The following is a 25,455-nucleotide window of genomic DNA, read 5'->3' on the forward strand; positions in this document are numbered from 1 at the left end:
TTGACTTGGCCATTCTAACACCTGGATATGTTTATTTTTGAACCATTCCATTGTAGATGTTGCTTTATGTTTTGGATCATTGTCTTGTTGGAAGACAAATCTCCGTCCCAGTCTCAGGTCTTTTGCAGACTCCATCAGGTTTTCTTCCAGAATGGTCCTGTATTTGGCTCCATCCATCTTCCCATCAATTTTAACCATCTTCCCTGTCCCTGCTGAAGAAAAGCAGGCCCAAACCATGATGCTGCCACCACCATGTTTGACAGTGGGGATGGTGTGTTCAGGGTGATGGGCTGTGTTGCTTTTACGCCAAACATAACGTTTTGCATTGTTGCCAAAAAGTTCACTTTTGGTTTCATCTGACCAGAGCACCTTCTTCCACATGTTTGGTGTGTCTCCCAGGTGGCTTGTGGCAAACTTTAAACGACACTTTTTATGGATATCTTTAAGAAATGGCTTTCTTCTTGCCACTCTTCCATAAAGGCCAGATTTGTGCAATATACGACTGATTGTTGTCCTATGGACAGAGTCTCCCACCTCAGCTGTAGATCTCTGCAGTTCATCCAGAGTGATCATGGGCCTCTTGGCTGCATCTCTGTTCAGTCTTCTCCTTGTATGAGCTGAAAGTTTAGAGGGACGGCCAGGTCTTGGTAGATTTGCAGTGGTCTGATACTCCTTCCATTTCAATATTATCGCTTGCACAGTGCTCCTTGGGATGTTTAAAGCTTGGGAATTTTTTTTGTATCCAAATCCGGCTTTAAACTTCTTCACAACAGTATCTCGGACCTGCCTGGTGTGTTCCTTGTTCTTCATGATGCTCTCTGCGCTTTTGACGGACCTCTTAGACTATTACAGTGCAGGTGCATTTATACGGAGACTTGATTACACACAGGTGGATTGTATTTATCATCATTAGTCATTTAGGTCAACATTGGATCATTCAGAGATCCTCACTGAACTTCTGGAGAGAGTTTGCTGCACTGAAAGTGAAGGGGCTGAATAATTTTGCACGCCCAATTTTTCAGTTTTTGATTTGTTAAAAAAGTTTGAAATATCCAATAAATGTCGTTCCACTTCATGATTGTGTCCCACTTGTTGTTGATTCTTCACAAAAAAATACAGTTTTATATCTTTATGTTTGAAGCCTGAAATGTGGCAAAAGGTCGCAAAGTTCAAGGGGGCCGAATACTTTCGCAAGGCACTGTATATACACTATTGTTCAAAAGTTTGGGGTCACTTAGAAATGTCCTTGTTTTTGAAAGAAAAGCAACATTTTTGTGTCCATTATAATAACATCAAATTGATCAGAAATACAGTGTAGACACTGTTAACGTGGTAAATGACTGTTGTAGCTGGAAACGGCAGATTTCTTTATGAAATACATAGGAATACAGAGGAACTTTATCAGCAACCATCACTCCTGTGTTCCAATGGCACATTGTGTTAGCTGATCAAAGTTTATCATTTTGAAAGGCAAATTGATCGTTATAAAACCCTTCTGAAATTATGTTAGCACAGCTGAAAACTATTGTCCTGATTAAAGAAGCAATATAAAACAGGCCTTCTTTAGACTAGTTGAGTATCTGGAGCATCAGCATTTCTGGGTTCTATTACAGGCTCAAAATTGCCAGAAACAAAGAACATTCTTCTGAAACTCGTCAGTCTATTCTTGTTCTGAGAAATTAAGGATATTCCATGCGAGAAATTGCCAAGAAACATCTCGTACAGCACTGTGTACTACTCCCTTCACAGAACAGCGCAAACTGGCACTAACCAGAATAGAAAGAGGAGTGGGAGGCCCCAGTGCACAACTGAGCAAGAGGACAAGTGCATTAGAGTGTCTAGTTTGAGAAACAGACGCTTCACAAGTCCTCAACTGGCAGCTTCATTAAATAGTACCCGCAAAACACCAGTCTCAACATCAACAGTGAAGAGGCGAAATGCATTGAATCAGAAATGGGATGATCAAGGTATTCATTATCAAGTCTGGTCAAACTGTACTGCTGCCCTACTACTAAGTTGAAGTTGGAAGGCTTTGATGATCTGAATTTCTCTGATGGGACTGGTGTAAAGGAATTCATGGTTAAATCTCTGCTGTACTGTGATGCCACAACTGATGATGTGACATTGTCTTGGTTTTGACTGTATTTGACAGTGACATTGTGATCTGGTCTGTCATGATGAATATAGTGGGGGTCAATCATAAATTTACCACCAGGGTTTACCACCTTTCCTTTCCAAGCCAACAGGTAAACACAGACATAATGCCTTGTAACAATTATGATGCAAGCGTAAATCAAATCTACAATGAATTCATTTTAAAGTCAGATTAACAATAAAAGAAGTGGTAAACTTGCTATGCTACAGTTTTATGAATACTCTGTACAATGTACTGTCTCCTTCTACAATCCTTACTCATCCCTGCCCTCCTCTCCTTCTCCTTACTGCCAGTCAAACAACAGCAGAGCAGCAGCCACATAATTACTCAGTAGTCTAAAGCTGAATATGGACATTGTCCTGTCATATTTTAATAATACCGGCAATACTGGTTGTGCCTATTGATTCAAGTCTTTTCATGGATATTTTATAGCATAATTAATTACAGCCTAGTAGATGACAGTGTTATATATTTATGTCAACACAATAGTCTAAAGACCTTTATTCTGGCAGCTTAAGTATAATGTGAATTGTTATTGCATCTTACCTCTTTTCCTTCTTGCATGACCATTGTCTCTTGACCACCGCTAGTGCATTATCAGCCTTGTTACTCATTACTTTGCTGGGAACCAGATGGTTCATTTCCGTGTTCTGTGGTAGCCTACTCTACAATCTTCATGGTCATGAAAAATCACCATGACAAAATTAGGCTTGGGGTTGTGCAATATTCAGTGACCATGATGTATTGAACATGGGGATGAGACGCTGGGATATGTTTTCTGACCAATATTTGCAGGTCAAGTTATTGTATGTTATATTTCTGTAAGACTAGAGTTTACAGTTCTGCTTATACCTGGTTCTCATATGCGTCCTTTGTCCTGATCTCGCCCACATTCTGATTGTGCCCACATTTTTAGACAAGTGTAGACGATTAAAGTAGAGTATGGATTATAGTATTCCTCACCCTGTTGGAGGCCCACAGACAGCTGTGGAACTGAACTAGGTTCATCTGGCTCTATGTACTGTATATGTGATATATTATTTGTGATTGACCTTAAGTAGTCATTAAATACTTTATACCCTCTCTTTATCAAGTGTAACATTCTCAATTTTATGTGAAGCGTGATGGATTATCTGGAAATGTAATCAGCATTGTTTGGTGCATCGGTTAATCAGTGTAGATCAGATCATCCACCCCTACACAACACAATGCCTCCCTCCATATGGCTTCCTTCAACTACTTGGACCGGTTGTGTAACTGGGGTCTTGGCAATAATATTTGGGGCTAAAAGGTAACTTTAAATTCATTGGTCTGTAATCATGGTAACAGCTTAACAGAAACTCACTCATCCCTGTTGCGCCTGCTGGTGCGTAGGGCAGAAAGTTGCAACAAAGGCTCTCCACTTGGGACATCCATCTTCTCCACCGTGCCCCAGCTCTGATATTGACAGGGCTCAGTTGACTTAAACAGAAATAAATGGGCAAATTCTAAATCCTTTTCCACACAACAACAAAAAGCAGAACAAGAAACAACTTTTAAGTCCACTTTATTGAACTGTCGAGACCACTGACTGACAGCAAGTGTCTAAATACTTAACCCAAGTCCTACAATAAAACTATGATAATAGGAAAGTGCAAAGTTCACTCGTAATTCTAAATAAAGATTAAAATCATGTCATATTTAAACTAATATTCTACAGTACTCTTTTCTAAAATAAGCACGGGGAATTGCTTGTCTTTACATGTGATAATGGAATCTTGTGATGTCCCAACTCAACTCGGATGCAAACACACACACACACACACAGCCAAAGCATTAAGAACTAAGTGTCACACGTTTCATTATTTTAATAAGGAGAACATTGCAACCCATGAAAGGTAATGTGTTGTATATTTATATATAAAAAAAAGAGACTAAATGCATACATAAGCAGACATTCAATTATCAATAAATACATGCATTCTATTATTTTTTTCTCTTACATCAAAATGAAATATTTTCCCTATTGATCAAAACCAAAGTTTTGGTAGTTGACAGCAACCTCAAAGAGGAGTTAAAAATGTTGGCTTTCGTGGGATAAGTAGCGACTACCTGGAGTAAAACAACACTGCAAAACCTACTAGTTCTTTGCCAAAAATTAAGTTACCCATCTGCGTGAACACAGCTAAAGTCAGTGGTGCAAAACAATCGTAATGTAGTAATATAGGTATCAACGGATGTCCCCCGCTCTCACTTCACTTTCATTAAGCTAGAAGACATCAGGTCAATGAGTAAAGATGGTAGAAAGTTACAAAATGAAACTAAAAAAATAAAAGCAATTACTCAAGTACGTATGGTCCACTGTTCAAAACACATATGTTGACCCCGTCTTCGTGTTCAACTTTACTTGACCGCGGACAAGATCTAAACTATTAAAAAAAGAAAAATGCCATTTACCCAAAGTGCACAAAAAAATGTATCTAATACAAAAAGCTAAATAGAGAGCCTGAGAAGTAACTGATGAATATAAATAAACCTCCTCCTCTGTTTTACAATCTCCTATTAAAGTAAGTGGAAAATGGTTTAGACTATGATGAAGGACAAGGAAGACTGTCTCCAATCTTATCATAAACTATTAATGCAATATTGACACGTTAATAACAGCAGTGGCACAAACACTATTTGAAGAATGTATCCAAATAACTACATTTTTGCCAGTACATTATGCAGCACACTAATGCAATTGTTCAAACCGCTTACTCTGCACTGCAGCTATTGGCTCAGAAGGATTCACCGTTTCTCCGGGTGCAGAATTGTTCATCGCTACATGTTATGTTCCTATGTCAGTGCGCTTAATGTGCTTAACAGACAAAGAGAAGACAAACCGGCTTGCTAATAGAACCTAAAATCTTGCAGAGCAGACAAGGACTCAATTCCATTAGGAGGCACAACAGGATATACTGAAGGGAAGTCTTAGTTAAAACAGGTGCTGGTGGGAGATGAGTCTTGCAGGGAGTCAGGATAGACAGGTCCTGTAGAGATGGAGAGAAAGAGGATTGAGTCCGATGTCTGAGGTTCAGTTAAGTGACGTGTGTTTTGGCATCTCATCTACGGTGGGCAGAAATCAGCAAAGTAGGGGTGCTGCAATGCCTCTTCTGCAGAGATCCTCTGGACAGGATTACACTTCAAAAGATTCTAAAGGAAGAAAAAAAAGAGAGAATGTGACTAAAAATATGCATTTGTACGGAAACATTTCTTGAGCATTCAAGCAGTTTCTAAACCCACAGGCGCAACATCGCGAAACTTCTGGGAACGCTTGCGAAACAGAACAGGGTTTGGGAAGTCCAAAATTCTTCCTTTGTTAGCCAACATCGCTATGACATCGCCAACATGTGTGATCGAGGATTTCTATTGGAGAAGCAAGTTTTAGTCTAGTATCTTCATGGGAGTCCCATACGGCGGTGCAGTTGGCCCAGCGTTGTTAGAGAAGGGTTTGGTCAGGGTAGGCCGTCATTATAAAATAAGAATTTGTTCTTAACTGACTTGCCTAGTTAAATAAATACAATTCATACTGTCTTTGATTCAAGTTAGGTTTGGGAAAAAGCCTTGCACTGGCTCCACCTGGTGGTAAATTGACTTTCCCAGCTAAGCGGTCAACTAGTTACAAACTACACAACTCCAGACACATGCATGTTGTTTTAATGCCACTTGTGTGGGTTTGCAACATATGTATCTGTGCAAACATATGAATTCAGAGCTATAGAATAGAAGAGTGAAGGACATTGGATTGTAAATTGATGTTAACATCAAGGGATGGTATAGCATGATAATACATTGTATACTGAATAATATAAAATGGTCATTTGGGGAGGGGGGGGCGCAATACTAACCTGTAGCAGATCCCGTCCTGTGCTACTGAGTTTGGGGACAACATTCACCAGTGAGGTCGTGGCTGGATACATGGGGTACGGCTGTAGACAACAACAACAACAATGTAAACAAACAGCAGAGCAGAAAATATGTGTTCCTTCTCTTAGAGATGAATCTGTGATCTGGAAACTGCCATTCATCTCATACCTTGTAAATCATATAATCACATTTTTTTCCTGGCAGGCAGTAGAAAACATGGATTTCTATATGATCAACTGTAATTCACAAAATGAGTGGGTTTGACTACCTTGTAGTCTGGGAGCTTTGTCATTGTCTGCCACTGTTCTTCAGTTGGTGTACCCAACAATGTGCCACAACAGCATTAAGGAATGACTTGTCACCACTAAATAGGACTCGTCAAGTTGAGTCATTACAATAGATTTCATCTCAACAAAGTGGACAAACTTTAGTTCATGTGTTCTGTTTCTACATACCACACAACAAAATGGACAGTGTGCTGAACTTGGTGGTTAACTATCGAAAACATCTCGGAAAGGATATCTGAAGATCCTCTTCAGCTGGTCGTCGACGTCATTACCCGGGAAAAGAGGCCTTCCAGCGTTTGCCAACTCTAAAAAATAAATAAAAGATAAGTTATTGTAGACTCAAAAAAAAAAGACATGAGGCAGACCTGCCAACCTTAAATCATTTTTATGAGTACCACTTCAGCGTGGCGTTGGACCCCATGGCAGCGAGCGTGTGACAACCCCACAGATCAAATCATAGGCAAATGCACCTGTTTTTAGCCTAATAAAGATGTTGGCAGAAGACTCCCAGTATGAATGGTAGGCTATAGACCAGGGCTCTCCAACCCGGTCCCTGGAGAGCTACCATTCTGTAGGTTTTTGTTCCAACCCTTATCTAGTGCTCCTGATTCTAATAATTAGCTGGTTGATAAACTGAATCAGGTTGGTTACAACTGGGGTCGAAACGAAAAGCTACAGGAGGCTAGCTCTCCAGGAACAGGGTTGGAGTTCCCGGCTATAGACCGTTATGGGTACTTCATAATTGGCTGGTCTTCAGTAGCTCACTAAACAAGTTAATGTCAGTGGCCCCCTCAGGAGGTTAGAGTATTTTGAAAAACCTGTAACTGCCATAAATTATATCAAACAATGGAGCCAACACAGTTATCTAGTCAAATACTATTTCCGAACTCAATTCCTTGAGTACCACCAACAGTACACATTTTAATTTTAGCCCCGGACAAGCACACCTGATTCAACTTGTCAACTAATCATCCTTCCCTCAATTAGTTGAATCTGTTGAGTTTGTCCAAGGCTACAACAAAAATGTGTTCTGTTGGGGGGACTTGAGGACTGAAGTTGGGAAACACTGGTCTAGTATTTGATCCTAAATGAAATTGAGGTCTCAATGACGCTCACATTTTTTCTAGGTTAAATTTAGGGGTAATGATTATTCAAATTAATAGGTGTATTTATATAGATGGTCTTGTGAAAATGTAAAGTGGCTTCTTCATTTTGTTTGGGGACAAAATTCTAAATTAATTCAATTACTGGATGCAATGTAGTAGTCTGGCTTACTGTAGGCTATTTGGAATATCAATTGCAAAATAGTTGGGAAGAGATTTGCAACGTACTGATTCCATGGCACACTGCTTATGAATTGACACGCAAAACGACACCAGATTCAAAACTTTTTCTGGTACTGTCCTTGTGTAGCTCGTTTTTGGTCACAGGTCCAGGAATGGTAACATTTCCCTAGAGCTAATACAGCAGGTAGCAATACTGCGTGATTTGAAAAGTCATAGTCAATCAATCAATAATATTATAATTATTTAGCAAACATTTTAAAAATTTACAATCTGTAGAAACTAATGAGAATAGAAAGGTTCAGTACTTTTGTGAAGCATCACAGCACAGTTGAAAAATATATGGCAAATGGAAATTAAGGGATAGATGGGAGGAGTTGAATGGAGCTGAAGGGTGGGACTAATAACAAGATAACAAATGTAAAACATACGGGGTCTGTAAAATGTATATATATAGGTTCAGAACTTTTGTGAAACAGCACAGTTACAAATATACAGCAAATAGAAATCAAACTGGAAGTAGAGAAAGGACAGGAAAAAGAAAAGAAGATAACTAACAGATTGTGTCTGTAAAATGTGTATAGTATGCATAAGCTGGAAGTAGTGAAACCTAAGTGTTATTGATTAGTAGTTTACTCCAATTAGGGGAGGGGTGGTAGGGGAGGGGAATAATATAGGAAAGTATATAATTTTTTTTTTAAAAATGCATGTAGGTACACTACCGTTCAAAAGCTTGGGGGTCACTTAGAAATGTCCTCGTTTTTGAAAGAAAATCACATTTTTGTCCAATAAAATAACATCAAATTGATCAGAAATACAGTGGAGACATTGTTAATGTTGTAAATGTAGAAGGAAACGGCTGATTTTTAAATGGAATGTCTTCATAGGCTTACAGAGGCCCATTATCAGCAACCATCTCTCCTGTGTTCCAAAGGCACGTTGTGTTAGTTAATCCAAGTTGATCATTTTGAAAGGCTAATTGATCATTAGAAAAGCCTTTTGCAATTATGTTAGCACGGCTGAAAACTGTTGTTCTGATTAAAGAAGTAATAAAACTGGCCTTCTTTAGACGAGTTGAATATCAGGAGCATCAGCATTTGTGGGTTCGTTGACAGGCTCAAATGTCTACACTGTATTTCTGATCAATTAAATGTGCTTTTTTTTTCCAAAAACAAAGGACATTTCTAAGTGACTCCAAACTTCTGCACGGTAGTGTATACATAGGGGATTGGAAATGATGCAGACAATTACATTGATGGAAGCAACAATCTATCCGCAATATTAAAGCTGATCCACCCACTAAAAAAAAAAGTATCTTCATATTGGTGTCCTTTGCAGCAATTCTAACATGAAGGTCTGATTGACGCAGGTCTCATTTGAACAGTTGATGTGTCTCTTACTTGAACTCTGTGAAGCATTTACTTGGCCTTCAATCTGAGGTGCAGTCAACTCTAACTTACCCTCTGCAGCAGAGGTAACTTTGGGTCTACCTTTCCTGTGACCGTCCTCATGAGAGCCAGTTTCATCATAGCGCTTGACGGTTTTTGCAACTGCACTTGAAGAAATATTCAAAGTTCTTGAAAGTTTCCGGATTGACTGACCTTCATGTCTTAAACAATAGACTGTAGTTTCTCTTTGCTTATTTCAGCTGTTCTTGCCATAATATGGACTTGGTCTTTTACCCAATAGGGCTATCTTCTGTATACCAACCCTACCTTGTCACAAACACAACTGATTAGCTCAAACGCATTAAGGAAAGAAATTCCACAAATTAACAAGGCAAACCTGTTAATTGAAAAGCATTCCAGGTGACTACCTCATTAAGCTGGTTGAGAGAATGCCAAGAGTGTGCAAAGCTGTCATCAAGGCAAAGGGTGGCTACTTTGAATAAAATAAAATATTATTAAAATATATTTTCAATTGTTAAACACTTTTTTTATTACTACATGATTCCATGTGTTATTTCATAGTTTAGATGTCTTTACTATTATTCTACAAATCAGAACTAGTCAAATAAACGAGTTGGTGTGTCCAAAGTTGACTGGTACTGTATCTGAAAAGGTAAATTAAGAACTGATTCATTAACATAGGCCTACTAAACTTTCACAGACCGACATAACCTGTGAAGGATGGTATTAGCGGAACAGCTCTCCGCCATGTACGTTTCCAGCCACGCAGCGACGTGCACAAAACTACCGCAACACTGCACGTTTCCTTGCTTGTCGACGCACTTGTGCCTGCTACTGGTGGGGAGATCAAAGCATGTGCGGGCTAGAAAGTGTTCTCGCTTAGTTGACTAAACTTTGTAGCCAAATACCTTTGTTATAATGACGCCGTAGCGCTTTAACTAACTACAAAATAATATTGGTTATGTGCTTGCCTAACTTATGCAATTTCTTAGTCCGTGCATTTGGCAAACAGTTTGTTCAACTTCACAATTTGTTCTACCCTTTTCCTTATACAGCAGTGGTACGGGAAGGGGAGAGATGCCATCCAGCTCAAAAGAGGAAAATAGTACTACGATTACAGGTGCCGCAGGAGCGGAGGGCTAGAGATTATTTCCAAAGATTGTCTATTAGCCTCTTCCTCCCTGTTTTTTCTCCTCGACCGAGTCCTCTGATTGGTTCTGCTCCAACTTCAGACGGCCGAAGTCAAAAACCACAACGTGCCGACGAGATGCCTCTTTTTGTGTACTTTGGGGTCGTTTTTCATACCAGCATACTTTGTCTTCAAATTACGTGCTTGGTACGCAGCAACATGTGTGGCAGGTTGGCAGGTCTGCAGAGGCCCCAACTTATTTGAGCATTATAAAACACAGGTAAGATCATCCCCCTTGAATTCGCGTCTCAATTTTAACCTTGACGTTACACATACCTGCAAATATGCATCCAGCAGACCACATGTCAATGGAGGTAGAATAAAGCTTGGCACCGAAGAGCACATCTGGGGGCCTATACCACAACGTCACAACCTTCAGGAGAGAGAGAGAGAAGCTTGAGTGTCACCAGTAAGTTAGGCCAGTAATTGTTTGCCAGTATCCCAATGAATCATGTAATTGCATATAAACATGTAGTCAATATCCCACCTCTGCTGAGTAACATCTCACTGGGATTCCAAAGGCTCGAGCCAGGCCAAAGTCAGCCAGCTTCAATTCCCCATTCTAAATTAAGCAAATCATACCACATTTAAAAAGGGAAATACTTTCTCACTAACTAAGCAACAACATTTCTGTTAGGACTTTCTAGAACTAGAAATTAAAAAACGGTCAATATTCCACAGACTTACCCTGTTGATGAGAAGGTTCTGTGGCTTCAGGTCTCTGTGGAGAACATTCCGACTGTGGCAGAAGGCAAGCCCCTTCAACAGCTGGTACATGAATGACTGCACATACAGAAAGTAGGGGAAGACCAAGTTAAGCACAGAGATACAGAAACACAAGGCAGTAATACTACAGTATTCTCACTCTCAATGAGATAGTCATTGGAGGCATTCTTCAAAGTGATACAAAAAAATTGCAATCGCAAACTTTTTGCAAAATCAATAATATTTTGCGAGGGCTAGCAAATTTGACCAATCACAGCATTAAAACAGTCAATTCATCACAATATCACATAAAACTGACTGAAAAAGAGGGTTAGCAATTTCAACCAATCACTGCACATGTTAGAGCATAATATGGTTCAACCAAGCCACACATTTACAAACTTTTCCCCTTGTCAGCGCATTTGTAACAAAATATTTACATATTGCCAAGCAAAAACAAATATATATAAAAAAAAATAAAAAAAATTGCCACAAAATCCTGAAGGGACATCATTAGAGCCATATTCTGCTCCTTATTTGAATCTCAATTAAGGCCGTGACGATTACGGAATTTGGGATAACAATTCATTGTCATCAGGGATGCAAACTGATGAGGGCCCAAAAAGGTGACACTTTTTTATTGTTGCATTGAAACAAATCACAAAAATCCCTGCTAGGGGGGAATGCAGGTTAACTAATTAAAACAAAGAATATGATCTACATGATCAGTCTCTGTGTGTAAAATAAAAAGTGGTTAATGTGAACCTAACCCAACTAAAAACTGTAAGGAAAGCAATCCAATGTCATTTGTTGCCTTGATTTTACTGCAAATGACACTCAAGTCCTGAAAAAAAACAATACACTAATATTGCAGTTAGCCTTTATAATAGAATGCCTGTGACCACACACATCTAAATATTGCATTTGGGAAAAAGAACATCTTAACCCTAGGATGCATATGCCTGGTCATGTTTGTTTTGTTGCTGTATTGATCCCCAAAAATGTCATCATTATTCCAGGAATTACTTAAATAATGTGTCTTTAATGTTCTAACATCCTAGTTTTGTTTTTTAAAATTTCTTAAAAAAAAAAAAAACAATTGCATCACTACCCCAAGTTTTCATGTGGGTCAAATATGACCTGCATGTATTTCCTACGGAAATCACTGCATTGCTTTTTGCTACAACAATACAAATTGATAACATATTTATGGTGTGATGAAAGAGAGCCATGCCACCACCACTCAGAGCAGCCAGGACCAGAAGAGGTGCCAGCTCTGCCCAAGTGCAAAGGATAGAAAAGTCAGCTGCTGGTGTTCTCAGTGCAACACACCCGTCTGTAAAGAGCAGTCACATGCTTGTGGTTTGTAACAAATGGATGGACTAAGACAGAATCACACACGCAGACTTTGTTCCTATTTAGTGTTCATGTTTTCTGAATTCACAATTGTTCGTGGTCGTTTATATTGATGATGAACTTTGGATTTTCAAATAAATGTTTTGAAATATTGTAAAAACATGTTTACGGTGGTTTTACAGTGCCTTGCAAAAGTATTCATCGCCCCTTGGCGTTTTTCCTATAATGTTGCATTACAACCTGTCATTTAAATTGATTTTTACTCAGATTTAATGTAATGGACATACACAAAATAGTCAAAATTGGTGAAGTGAAATTTAAAAAATTACTTGTTTCAAGAAATTCTAAAATAAATACGGAAAAGTGGTGTGTGTGCATATGTATTCACCCCCTTTGCTATGAAGCCCGAAATAAGATCTGGTGCGACCTGGCCAAGATAAAGCAAAGCAGCGCGACAAAAACAACAGAGTTACACACAAACAAACGTAGTCAATAACACAAAAGAAAAATCTTTGTACAGTGTGTGCCAATGTAGAAGTAGAAATAAAGTCCACCTGTGTGCAATCTTAAGTGTCACATGATGTCAGTACACACACACACACACCTGTTTTGAAAAGCCCCAGAGTCTGCAACACCAGTAAGCAAGGGGCAACACCAAGAAAGCGGCACCATGAAGACCAAGGAGCTCTCCAAACAGGTCAGGGACAAAGTTGTGGAGAAGTACAGATCAGAGTTGGGTTATAAAAAAATATCAGAAACTTTGAACATCCCACAGAGCACCTTTAAATCCATTATTAAAAAATGGAAAGAATATGGCACCATAACAAACCTGCCAAGAGAGGCAGCAAAGAGACCAAAGACAACCCTGAAGGAGCTGCAAAGCTCCACAGCTGAGATTGGAGAATCTGTTTATAGGACCACTTTAAGTCGTACACTCCACAGAGTTGGGCTTCACGGATGAGCAGCCAGAAAAAGGCCATGGCTTAAAAATAAAAATAAGCAAACACATTTGGTGTTCGCAAAAAGGCATGTGGGAGACTCCACAAACATATGGAAGAAGGTACTTTGGTCAGATGAGACTAAAATGTAACTTTTTGGCCATCATGGAAACGCTATGTTTGGCACAAACCCAACACCTCCCTTCACCCCGAGAACACAATCCCCACAGTGAAGCATGATGGTGGCAGCATCATGCTGTGGGGATATTTTTCCATATCGGCAGGGACTGGGAAACTGGTCAGAATTGAAGGAATGACAGATGGCTCTAAATACAGGGTAATTCTTGAGGGAAACCTGTTTCAGTCTTCCAGAGATTTGAGACTCGGACAGAGGTTCACCTTCCAGCAGGACAATGACCCGAAGCATACTGCTAAAGCAACACTTGAGTGGTTTAAGGGGAAACATTTAAATGTCTTGGAATGGCCTAGTCAAATCCCAGACCTCAATCTAATTGAGAATCTGTAGTATGACTTAAAGATTGCTGTACACCAGCAGAACCCATCCAACTTGAAAGAGCTGGAGCAGTTTTGCCTTGAAGAATGGGCAAAAATCCAAGTGGCTAGATGTGACAAGCTTATAGAGACATATACAAAGAGACTTGCAGCTGTAATTGCTGCAAAAGGTGTCTCTACAAAGTACTGACTTGTGGGGTGAACAGTTATGTACGCTGAAGCTCAGTTTGTGTTATTTCTTGTTTGTTTCACAATAAAAACGATTTTGCATCCTAAAAGTGGTAGGAATGTTGTGTAAATGAAATGATACAAAACAACCAAATAAATCAATTATAATTCCAGGTTGTAAGGCAACAAAATATAAAAAATGCCAAGGGGGAGGAATACTTTCGCAAGAAACTGTATTTCGTTCTTCACACTAAAAGGTTGAATGTGAAACTTTGTAAGATTGATTGTAAGAAACATGTGCTCATATTTTCAATAGCTGTAATGAATTTTCATAATATATTATCATTGAAATTTGTATCAAACTGTTGAAGAGCGACTAAAAACATTTCAAAACAAAATAATTATTGAAATGTACAAATCACTCAAAAATAATTATGTTCCACAAAATTTATCATATTTTAGACACATAAATAAAACAGATATTATATTATGGGGACATTTTGACCCGGCATATGCATTCTTGGGGCGCCATGTTTACTCTGCATCCTAGGGTTAAAGTAGAAAGAAAGAAACAAACAGGCATTCTGTTTGCTCTATTATAGTGGCCACTATAGTAGACATCGAACAAGTACACAAGGCTACATGTGTGCAAAAATACCCCCCCTAACTCACAAGCAACGTCTCATTTTCACCTAATTCTCTCATTCTGAAAATTAACCACAGAGGGAAAACATTAGTTCGCTAGGAAACATTTCACACAGATTGCCAGGGTCCAGTAAGCAACTACCACATTATAACGTGATGAACAGTGTTGTGCCCCTTTCGCGTGAACGCGCATGCAGGCAAGAAAATGGCACTGCTCAAATCCCCCCCTTCTAATTTCCTTAATTTTGTGGCTTGAGTCAAATACTTTGTTGCACACACACACTACTGGTCACCATGAGCTACCAAAATGATTCATAAGTATGCCAGGCCTTGCAGTCCCAAGAAAGAAGGGGGGGGGGTTTCAAGAAAATGCAGGCAAGAAAATGGCCTTGCCTACATACTTCCCCCCACCTAATTTCCTTCCCCCCACCTAATTTCCTTAATTTTGTGGCTAGAGTCAAATACTTTCTATAGAACAAACTTCACGTCAGGACAGGAAACGGAAATGAATAATTAATGTATGCGTGTTATATTAAACATAGAGGGAGTAAAATGTAGGCAAGCAATAAACATTTCAGAACAACTACTAGTCGAATAAGTCATGGACGAGATGATGAATTTTGGCAAAGAGATTTATTTATAGACTAATACACTTGAAACAGGGGGGGGGGGGGGATTCTGGCAGGGGGGAGATTTTCGGCACAACACCGGCAAGGAGTAGTATACCAGTTAATACTATAGCAAATTGGTTAGGTTACTAACGTAACTCATCTGATGTTGTAACGTTAGCCGTCTGACTTTATTAGCCACTTAATTTTCACACTAACTGAAAGATTTGATCTGCTCATTACGTCACCTATTTTGGACTCAAATTTCACCTAAAGGTCACTAGTTTGCATCCCTGTGTGGTTATTGGTTATTGTCATAACTGTCATTTTTTGTAGAAAAGTATTTTGAGCTTGTCATGGATCATAATGCATCTTAGAAAATGATCTACAACAGAGCTTTGTTAACATCTCGGTTTAAAAAAAACAAATGATAATGTTTGTTTTTGTGTGTGTTGTTGTTATAATTGTCGGTTACACGATAATTGTGCCGGGACCTAATAGCAATGACTCACCTTGACCGTTTCTGGATCTAGGTCTCCATTGCAGCTGTCAAAATACTTCTTTAGATCCTGTGGTTGTAAACGTCAGAAGTTCTATCAGCAACATTACATTTCTTCTCATCATATCAAACTGGTGAAAAGTACAAAACCCTTATAGTTGAACCTGAACATCTACTTTACAACGGTCAGTCAAATCTATTGGTAAATTGTCATAACTACAAACTCCTCTTTATACAATAATGTCATCTGCATACATCTGGCAACAACGCAACACTCACCTGGTCACAAAATTCAAACACCAATGTTAACTTCTTGTCACTGTGCAGAACATCATGCAACCTTGGGAAAACAAAATGAATTGTCAATTAAACTCTTTGCACAGCTAGATATTTAATCTAATGCTAATTATAACACACTTGAAAAGTAACTTACTACTACTTACTGAGTCAGGCCGGTCTAACTATGCTACGGCATAAATACATTTGACAAATTTCACTTCAGACCTACCTCACAATGTTTTTATGCTTCAGTTCTTTCAGGAGGCAAATTTCTCGCAGGGCAGAACTTGGGACCCCCTACAAGAAACAAGGGGTGTAATCATTAGCCAAACAGCTGCTAAAACAATAATTTTAGTTAGGTCCTAATTTCAGGTAGGTCCCTCCATGGCACTGTAAAAAAAACTTGCAGTCGTAAGCAGGTGACAAAGTGGTGTCATTTGAAAACTCGAGTCCTATCAAACAGACCAGTAAACATTTCACACCTGCAGTGGGAGCTCTCTTCGGGCTTGATGCCGTGTGTGTGAAACGTTTTGCAACATAATCTGCTTTATGAATACGCCCTAGCGTACAGCAGCAACCAAATTGAGCCATCAAAAATATGCTAACCAGTTGGACAGCAAACTAAAGTAGCTGTATTTGTAGTCTCAAAAAATGCCTACCTCGTCGTCGTCATCCAATCTCACTCTTTTCAAAGCCACGATTTCATGCGTTTCTCTGTTTTTTGCTTTGAAAACAGTTCCATATGTACCTGGAGAAAGAAATCACAACGTTCGCTAGCTAGCTTGACTGAATGGGTTGTGCTAATTAGCAAGGTAGCTAGCTAACTTGCCCTGGACTGGGCTAACTAGTTTCATTATTTACATAGAATAATGAAAAGCTAACTAGCAGCCAACTTCAACTAATTTAACCAGATGCCGACGAGAATATAACTTATGTTACATATTTTTATTGATACGTCAACATGTCTAGTTGAACTAGCTATATTTTGTTAGCACGCAAGCTAACGCGTCAGACAACTAGCTAATAGTAATGTAGGTAACTAACGTTAGCTAAATGTTGTCGTAGCTTATGCTTGCTGCTAACGTTAGTAAATACTACCAAATATCTAAACACTATCAAACGTGTCACTTAGTAATGACTTGTCATTTAAAATTACGGATATGATTGCTGATAACATTACTATTAGCTAGCTATTATTATTATTAGCTAGTAGCAGTCATAGCAATGCTAACGGAAAACATTATCAGCAAGAGAAATCCTGGGAAAGAAACAGACACTTACCCTCTCCAATCTTTTCAAGCTTTTCATACTTCTGCATATTTTGTCAATAAAGCTAGTCTTTAACTAGCTAACTAGTGAAAAGCAGCCCCAGGGTTTGGGGATATTTGTGATACGCGTTAGCTAGCTGTTCTCAGCTACAATGATGCTGCTACACGGGCATCTAAAGGCCAGATTATGAACTGCATGCAAAAATCGCCCATTCCCAGTCAAAAATAATTATTATGAGCCTGTGTCACTGTCATTCTCATGTGGTCAATCAGCAGAAATGTTTACTAAAAAGCAATACTCCATTTTGTTGCAATGTTCCCTCCTGAATAAATCCCCAATCAGAGGTCCAGTTAAACAGCCTGTTTAAATCCGGTTCTAAGAAGCCTGTTAATGGATTTAGCTAGCCTAGATCCACCATTTTCACATCGTATTATCTGTTCAGACAATGATCATTATAAATGCCCCCCTCAAATTCTTGCTAAATTTACTGAAATATACAGGTCAGGTCCAAGTAACCCCTTTAAAACCACAATCACATACTGTATTGTACAGTTAGTATTCTCTTCCTATTATGAGCACATGATTAACACTTGCAATTTCTGCAGCCTCGAGGCACAATAAAATATGATCGCGTTTGTCCACCCATACATTTGGCTTGTATAAAATGAAATTTGACATTGGACCATTAAACTAAAGCAACTTCACACCAACATCAAACTAGTTATAAGACATATACGTCCTTTTCATTTCTTAGGCAACGGCTATGTCACAAAAGTACATTACGACAAGCATTTTCAGTTCACATTGTAGGTCTACAGTTTTGTGCTATATAAAAGTCAGGGCTGGCAACTTTTGAAGAAAGCTTGGAGTGAGTTTTGCCATGTGAATTCCATTGCCCCCTGACACAATCTCTAGATGGGGGACTGGGGGTCCTCCTCCAGGAAGATTTTACTGTTTTAAAGCTCATTTCCTGCAATTCTATGTATTTTTACATGGCTAAGTCCTATGACCAGGGTGGGAAAATATGTGTATTCGGGATGCTTTGAACATTAAATGAACACCCAATATTCAACGACTTTGTTACTTTTGGGTTTTTAGGTGATGAAATGTAAAGTTTTAGGTGGTTTCACACTTTATTCAGACAGTAATGAAATGAGATAGGGAGAGGCAAAATGCTAGAAACAGTGAGATGTTTGGAAGTAGGAATTGATCCCTGTTCTCAGGTGGAAAGTTGGAAACTTGGCACCATCCCTACGGTAAAGCATGGTGGTGGCAGCACCATGTTTTTCAGTGGCAGGAACTGGGAGACTAGTCAGGATTGAGGGAAAGATGAACATAGCAAAGTATGGAGAGATCATTGATGAACACCTGCTCTAGAGCACACAGAACCTAAGACTGGGGCGAAGGTTCACCTTCCAATAGGACAACGATCCTAAACACACAGCCAAGACAACGCAGGAGTGACTTCGGGACAAGTCTCTGAATGTCCTTGAGTGGCCCAGCCAGAGCACAATCGAACATCTCTGGAGAGACCTGAAAATAGCTGTGCAGCGATGCTCCCCATCCAACCTGACAGAGCTTCAGAGGATCTGCAGAGACAAATGGGAGAATCTCCCCAAATGCAGGTGTGCCAAGCTTGTAGCGTCATACACAAGAAGACTCAAGGTTGTAAGCGCCGCCAAAGGTGCTTCAACAAAGTACTTAGTAAAGGGTCTGAATACTTATGTAAATGTAATATTTCAGTTTTTAATCATTTTCCCCCCAAAATTCAAACCTGTTTCTGCTTTGTCATTATGCAGTAATTGTATGTAGATTGATAAGAGGAAAAACAAATGTATCAATTTTAGAAGAAGGCTGTAAGGTAACAAAATGTGGAAAAAGTCATGGGGTTTGAATACTCTCCGAATGCACTGTAGTCATATCAGATTTCAAATATGTGATTAGTGTAATATTAAAATAAGTGTGGGGAATAACAGTAGTGTTCTTGCTGACAAGCACAGTAATTACCCAATATTTTAGCTCATTGTTAAGAATGAGAATTGTTCTATTGATCAGACTAAACTAAGTAAATAGCTAATAAAATCTCCTGAAGACAATATAACATGAATCTGCCCCTACACTCTACCCAAATTATTTTATATTTAACATTCCCCTTCTAGAATCAAACTTACAAGTTTGGGTTCAAAATCTGGTTTGACAAAATGATTTTCATAATTACAAAGCAAGTCATCCTACCAAACTTCCTTGCTAAAACATACTGTAGGTCTGTCTGCTGCCTTTTTGTTGTCACAGCCTAAATGCCAATCACCAATCGAGGGGACTAATGCAAGTGTGGATTAAATCGACTTTAGTGCATGCTGTCAGAAGACTGCATTCTGCAATAAGATGGGAGTAACAGCAACCTAATTTTATTGAAAACATTGTACATGAAACAGCGCTACCGTGCTGCTCTCTTTAGTTTTATAAACTCAGTAGATCATTTTCTCTCTCCATTCAGCTCCACTCTAATCTTGAGGGGTGTTTCTTTAAAACATGCATCCAATCACCTTGATCCTTTACATAACTAGACCAATCATATGCTTCAATGTGAAGCGGTTCACAGTGCTGTGGCAAGACAGGACAATGATAGTACAATGATAGAGATTCCGCTCGTGATGTTAAATTGCAGGCGCAGATGCTCCGATTTCAAAAGAATTTGGAGTAGTGTCGAAAAGTTAACGTGCTGACTATACAATGGACAAATTTGAAAAATAAAAGCAGTACTTTACTATTTGTGAGATATAAGAGGTGTGCCGTGAGAGCGTGAAAAGAGGGTCAAATGCGTGCGTTTGTCTCATGGCCAATCAAGTGAGAGTTGGCAGCTCTGCAAAGTACTGTTCACATCTGTTCCTCTGATCTCTGCCTGCAGATGAGGTCAGCAGCCCTCCTTTGCTCAGCAATTCCAGCCTAGGAAGAGAAGATACATGTGTGTCCACAGAGATACAATATTAAATAAAAGCACTTACTGTAAAAGCACTTTGTGACAACTGCTGATGTAAAAAGGGCTTTATAAATACATTTGATTGATTGATTGATTGAGAAAAGGGGAATGCATTGAGTATGTGTGTCTGGGGTTTATTAGAGTGGTATAGACTTGTAATAAATCAGGACATTATAACGTTCTGGGCCGTTCTGGGAGACTCACTCAAAAATCTATGTTTTTTTCCTCACTAATGTGTTGTCACTTACCCACCACAGGGTTGTATCCATCTGGAAAGTCTGTGAGGAAGCGGTGGTCGTTGGCCTGCTTGGCAGCATTAATGACCTTAGCATCAGTAGCCCCCGCTTACCAAAGCAAATGTTCTCCATCACAGCACAGTGTCCTGCAAGCATGGGAGGAAAATGTACACAACGTAACTTTGTTTTTAGTGTTATGACAAAATCACTTTAAAAGGCCATGTCATACATACAACTAAGCGTACTAAAACAGCTCCTGAAGACAGATCCTAGAACAAATCCCCCCCAAAAACTATCCTCATATGCACTAGAAAACATATACAGCTGTGTGTGTAGATTACAGTAGGATATTTACCTGAATGATGAATCAAATGACTTGTCCTCTGAGATGGGTCCAGTGTCCGGATATCCCGGCCATCCAACATGATCACACCACTGCTGGGGTCAAAGGAAAGCTCCAGCAAGGAGGCCACTGTAGACTTCCCTGCAGTGTAGGAGAGCCATAACTAATCACATCATTTTCATAAATATATCATTAGGTTCCACATAATTATACTATTTTCAGACTAATGTTTCTACAATCTCATTATAGGCCCTTTGTTTATGTAATCAGATTAATTGAGTGTTTGTTTCCATGGAAACGCATGGGACATTACCTCCTCCTGATTCTCCAACGATAGCGACAGTCTTAGAGAGGGGGATGATGAGGTTGAAGTTCTTCAGGATCTGTTGGCCAGGTCTCATTGGGTAACTGTAAGAAAAACAAAGAAAAAAATGGCACTCACTGATACAAATAATGTGTGTGTCTGTCTTTGTGTTAATACTATCTTTCTGACATGGTCTTGCCTGAAGGTGACTTTCATGAAGTACACCCATCCTGTCAGAGATTTGTCAGGGATGCGGCTGCACCTTGTCCGTGGAAATGGGCGCTCCAAAGACAGGTACTCGAAAACACGGGCCCCAGAGCCGAGGGCTCTCACCAACTGGAAAAAGCGTTAGGATATAGTTTCTCATGGCCATATCAACTGATCACCTTTTGAATCCTAGATGGATAGTAATGTATTAGGTGAAACCTGGCACCATCCCTACGGTGAAGAATGGTGGTGGCAGCATCATGCTGTGGGGGTGTTTTTCACCGGAAGGGACTGGGAGACTAGTCTGGATTGAGGCAATGATGAATGGAGCAAAGTACAGAGAGATCCTTGATGAAAACCTGCTCCAGAGCACTCAGGACCTCAGACTGGGGCGAAGGTTCACTTTCCAACAGGACAACGACCCTAAGCACACAGCCAAGACAACGTATTGAGTAAAGGGTCTGAATACCTATGTAAATGTGTGTTTTTTTTATTCACTGGAAACATTTCTAATAACCTGTTTTGCTTTGTCATTACGGTGTATTGTGTGTAGATTGATGAAAAAAATATATATTTAATCAATTTTAGAATAAGGCTGTAACGTAAAAAGAAGTTGGAAAATCAAGGCTTCTGAATACTTTCCGAAGGCACTGAAGGACCACAATGGAAATAAGACTCCGGCCTTTGTGTTCTTATCCTCAATGATTTCTAATGTATGTAAATCTTGTCTCCAGCTGGAGTAGCCTACTACTTTTAATTATCCAATAAATTCATACGTACACAGCCATACCTAAACGACGACCAGTTTGAAGGAAGACTTGAACATTCAAACGGTTCACAAGCATGCCAGTCTTGTTGGCTACATTTTGCCTGAAACAATAACGGAACTATTGTATTAGCAAGACTGATAGTTGGACAGTAGGTAGTAGGTCTAGTGACATCTAGTCAGTCACTCAACTCCATGTCTTGGAACTGGTCTATTCTACCTTCTGCTTGCAACAGAGAAATAACTGCAACTGTATGTATCCCTGAGTTAAGATTGAAAAAGGGCCTTACCCATGTCTGCTGCTACTCGCTCCCCTGCCCTAGAAAGCAGGACGCTGTAACCAGCAAATATATTTCATGACCATATGTTTTACTATGTATTTGACATGATATAGTTTCTTCAATCTACAGTTAAATTTAAAAAATATATATATTTTTTTTTATTTAACCTTTATTTAACCAGGTAGGCTAGTTGAGAACAAGTTCTCATTTACAACTGCGACCTGGCCAAGATAAAGCATAGCAGTGTGAACAGACAGCAACACAGAGTTACACATGGAGTAAACAATAAACAAGTCAATAACACAGTAGAATTAAAAAAAATATCTAATAATTTTAAAGAGTCTATATACATTGTGTGCAAAAGGCATGAGGAGGTAGGCAAATAATAAACATTTTGCAGATTAACACTGGAGTGATAAATGATCAGATGGTAATGTGCAGGTAGAGATACTGGTGTGCAAAAGAGCAGAAAAGTAAATAAATAAAAACAGTATGGGGATGAGGTAGGTAAATTGGGTGGGCTATTTACCGATGGACTATGTACAGCTGCAGCGATCGGTTAGCTGCTCAGATAGCAGATGTTTAAAGTTGGTGAGGGAGATAAAAGTCTCCAACTTCAACGATTTTTGCAATTCGTTCCAGTCACAGGCAGCAGAGAACTGGAAGGAAAGGCGGCCAAATGAGGTGTTGGCTTTAGGGATGATCAGTGAGATACACCTGCTGGAGCGCGTGCTACGGGTGGGTGTTGCCATCGTGACCAGTGAACTGAGATAAGGCAGAGCTTTACCTAGCATGGACTTGTAGATGACCTGGAGCCAGTGCGTCTGGCGACGAATATGTAGAAAGGGCCAGCCGACTAGAGCATACAGGTCGCAGTGGTGGGTGGTATAAGGTGCTTTAGTAACAAAGCGGATGGCACTGTGATATACTGCATCCAGTTTGCTGAGTAGAGTATTGGAAGCCATTTTGTAGATGACATCACCGAAGTCGAGGATCGGTAGGATAGTCAGTTTTACTAGGGTAAGTTTGGCGGCATGAGTGAAGGAGGCTTTGTTGCGAAATAGAAAGCCGATTCTAGATTTGATTTTGGATTGGAGATGTTTGATATGAGCCTGGAAGGAGAGTTTACAGTCTAGCCAGACACCTAGGTACTTATAGACGTCCATATATTCTAGGTCGGAACCATCCAGGGTGGTGATGCTAGTCGGGCGTGCGGGTGCAGGCAGCGAACGGTTGAAAAGCATGCATTTGGTTTTACTAGCGTTTAAGAGCAGTTGGAGGCCACGGAAGGAGTGTTGTATGGCATTGAAGCTCGTTTGGAGGTTAGATAGCACAGTGTCCAAGGAAGGGCCAGATGTATACAGAATGGTGTCGTCTGCGTAGAGGTGGATCAGGGAATCGCCCGCAGCAAGAGCAACATCACTGATATATACAGAGAAAATAGTCGGCCCGAGAATTGAACCCTGTGGCACCCCCATAGAGACTGCCAGAGGACCGGACAACATGCCCTCCGATTTGACACCCTGAAATTAGATCATGGACAACTTATTTGGAGATCAGCGACATCAGAGCAGGTTCCCTCATCGCTCATGTAATTCCCAGTATGTTCTCTCATGTAGCGTGCCACTCTGTTCACCAGATTGCCCATCAGGGGAATTTGAGTGTTCAAGATGGCAGCACCAAAAGCAAGCTGGGGGAAAAAATACAGGATTGGTTCATTCCATTCCAATTGAGGTGTCTGAAATCACTCAACATTTCAACACACGAGGAAAATAAGATCAACGACCACTGGAGTTTGGCCTACATGTTACAGTCCAGTACCCTTACAAAAAAGATTGCAGTTTTGAAACTGTGCAGAAACTGCAATTGACTGTGGTATTTTGGACGCAGTAATTGCAGAATAACTGAACTGCAGTTATACTGCACTGTAACTACAGTTACACTGCAAAATGACTGCAATCTTTTTTTGTAAGGGTTGTGTTAAGTTGCTCACCACGACAGCACCAAGAAGGGCAAAGAGCTGGGGTTTGACAAACTCCCAGAGGATATGCCAGTCGACAGGATGAACTTCAGCACTGCCCCTTAGTCTTGACGTCCGGCAGGCCGATTTGCGGACTGCTCGTTGAGCGAAAACCATAATGTTAGGTTTAAAATATTCAACCTTTATTCAAAGGAGAATGACTAGCATGGCCTGTAAGGGATCATTCTCAAAAAGAAAACCCCACTAAAATGAATTTCTGGGTGATTACATGTCTAATTTACAACAACCTGTACTATTTGTAGTGCTATCTTTATTGTGCAAGTTTGACAAACATGGACAACATGAGCTTAACAGCTATGTGGTGGGCTTCTCATTACACTTATTGTTTTGTGGCGGCAGGGTAGCCTAGTGGTCAGAGAGTTGGACTAGTAACCGGATGGTTGCAAGTTCAAATCCCGAGCTGACAAGGTACAAATCTGTCATTCTACCCCTGAACAGGCAGTTAACCCACTGTTCCTAGGCTGTCATTGAAAATAAGAATTTGACTTGCCTAGTTAAATAAAGGTCAAATAAATGTGAATCTTACAAGTGCATTGGGACACCTCTGGATGGTCGATTACCACCACTTTTTTTACAACTACTACTTTGGGACAGAGGTGGACTAATTCATCAGGGGCGTATTCATTACGCCGATTATGTTGCAAACGTTTCTTAAACGGAAGCAAACTGAATGAAACGGGGAAAAACCTACCTGAATTTGTGCATTAGAAACTTTTTTTGCACGTGTTTGGCTAACGATTACACACCTGATCAGCTGACTACCGGAATTAGTCGACTAGCAAGTTGTCCTAACGTGGCTGTCTCCATAAATCTTGTGTTGCTGTGGTGTTGAAACATTTGTTCACGGAAATGTAACAAAATGCAAATAAACTGAGCACTTTTTTCAGAAGTGTACAACAGGGTTAGTTCTTTGGCTACAAGCTTGAACAACACACAGGCTGCCATGTTGACACTATCCCAGAATGCATCTAATTTACTGTATATGGCAATAATAACAAAACATGCACTTTGGTCACGAAAAACAATATGGCCATATCTGCATTTTTTAAATAAAAAAATGTATTGCTCATTCTTGATCATCATTGGCAACGATGCGGTCTTCCATT

The 25,455-nt window shown here is 39.7% G+C and overlaps 2 protein-coding genes across 3 annotated transcripts; both read right to left on the minus strand.

Annotated features, from left to right (window-relative positions):
* Positions 1 to 3,685: 3,685 nt before the first annotated feature.
* Positions 3,686 to 17,867, minus strand: LOC139376191 (cyclin-dependent kinase 5). The gene is made up of 12 exons (XM_071118474.1): positions 17,204 to 17,867; positions 16,582 to 16,670; positions 16,152 to 16,219; positions 15,923 to 15,983; positions 15,657 to 15,713; positions 10,899 to 10,994; positions 10,699 to 10,773; positions 10,488 to 10,584; positions 6,566 to 6,635; positions 6,312 to 6,372; positions 6,025 to 6,105; positions 3,686 to 5,329 (listed from the first exon to the last, which is right to left on the minus strand). The coding sequence occupies exons 1-12, from the start codon at positions 17,238 to 17,240 to the stop codon at positions 5,243 to 5,245; spliced, it is 879 nt and encodes a 292-aa protein (XP_070974575.1). The 5' UTR covers positions 17,241 to 17,867; the 3' UTR covers positions 3,686 to 5,242.
* Positions 17,868 to 19,577: 1,710 nt separating this feature from the next.
* LOC139376173 (mitochondrial potassium channel ATP-binding subunit-like) lies at positions 19,578 to 25,438 on the minus strand. 2 transcript variants are annotated; one of them, XM_071118445.1, is made up of 5 exons: positions 25,096 to 25,438; positions 21,064 to 21,158; positions 20,763 to 20,891; positions 20,417 to 20,553; positions 19,578 to 20,151 (listed from the first exon to the last, which is right to left on the minus strand). In XM_071118445.1, exons 2-5 carry the CDS (start codon positions 21,149 to 21,151, stop codon positions 20,035 to 20,037), a joined length of 471 nt encoding a protein of 156 aa, XP_070974546.1. In that variant the 5' UTR covers positions 21,152 to 21,158; positions 25,096 to 25,438; the 3' UTR covers positions 19,578 to 20,034. The 2 variants fall into 2 exon arrangements, with proteins under 2 accessions (XP_070974546.1, XP_070974544.1); XM_071118443.1 differs by lacking the exon at positions 25,096 to 25,438 and adding an exon at positions 21,254 to 22,537.
* Positions 25,439 to 25,455: the final 17 nt, after the last annotated feature.

The sequence above is a fragment of the Oncorhynchus clarkii genome, chromosome 20 (assembly GCF_045791955.1).
Source record: "Oncorhynchus clarkii lewisi isolate Uvic-CL-2024 chromosome 20, UVic_Ocla_1.0, whole genome shotgun sequence".
Classification (NCBI taxonomy): Eukaryota; Metazoa; Chordata; class Actinopteri; order Salmoniformes; family Salmonidae; genus Oncorhynchus; species Oncorhynchus clarkii.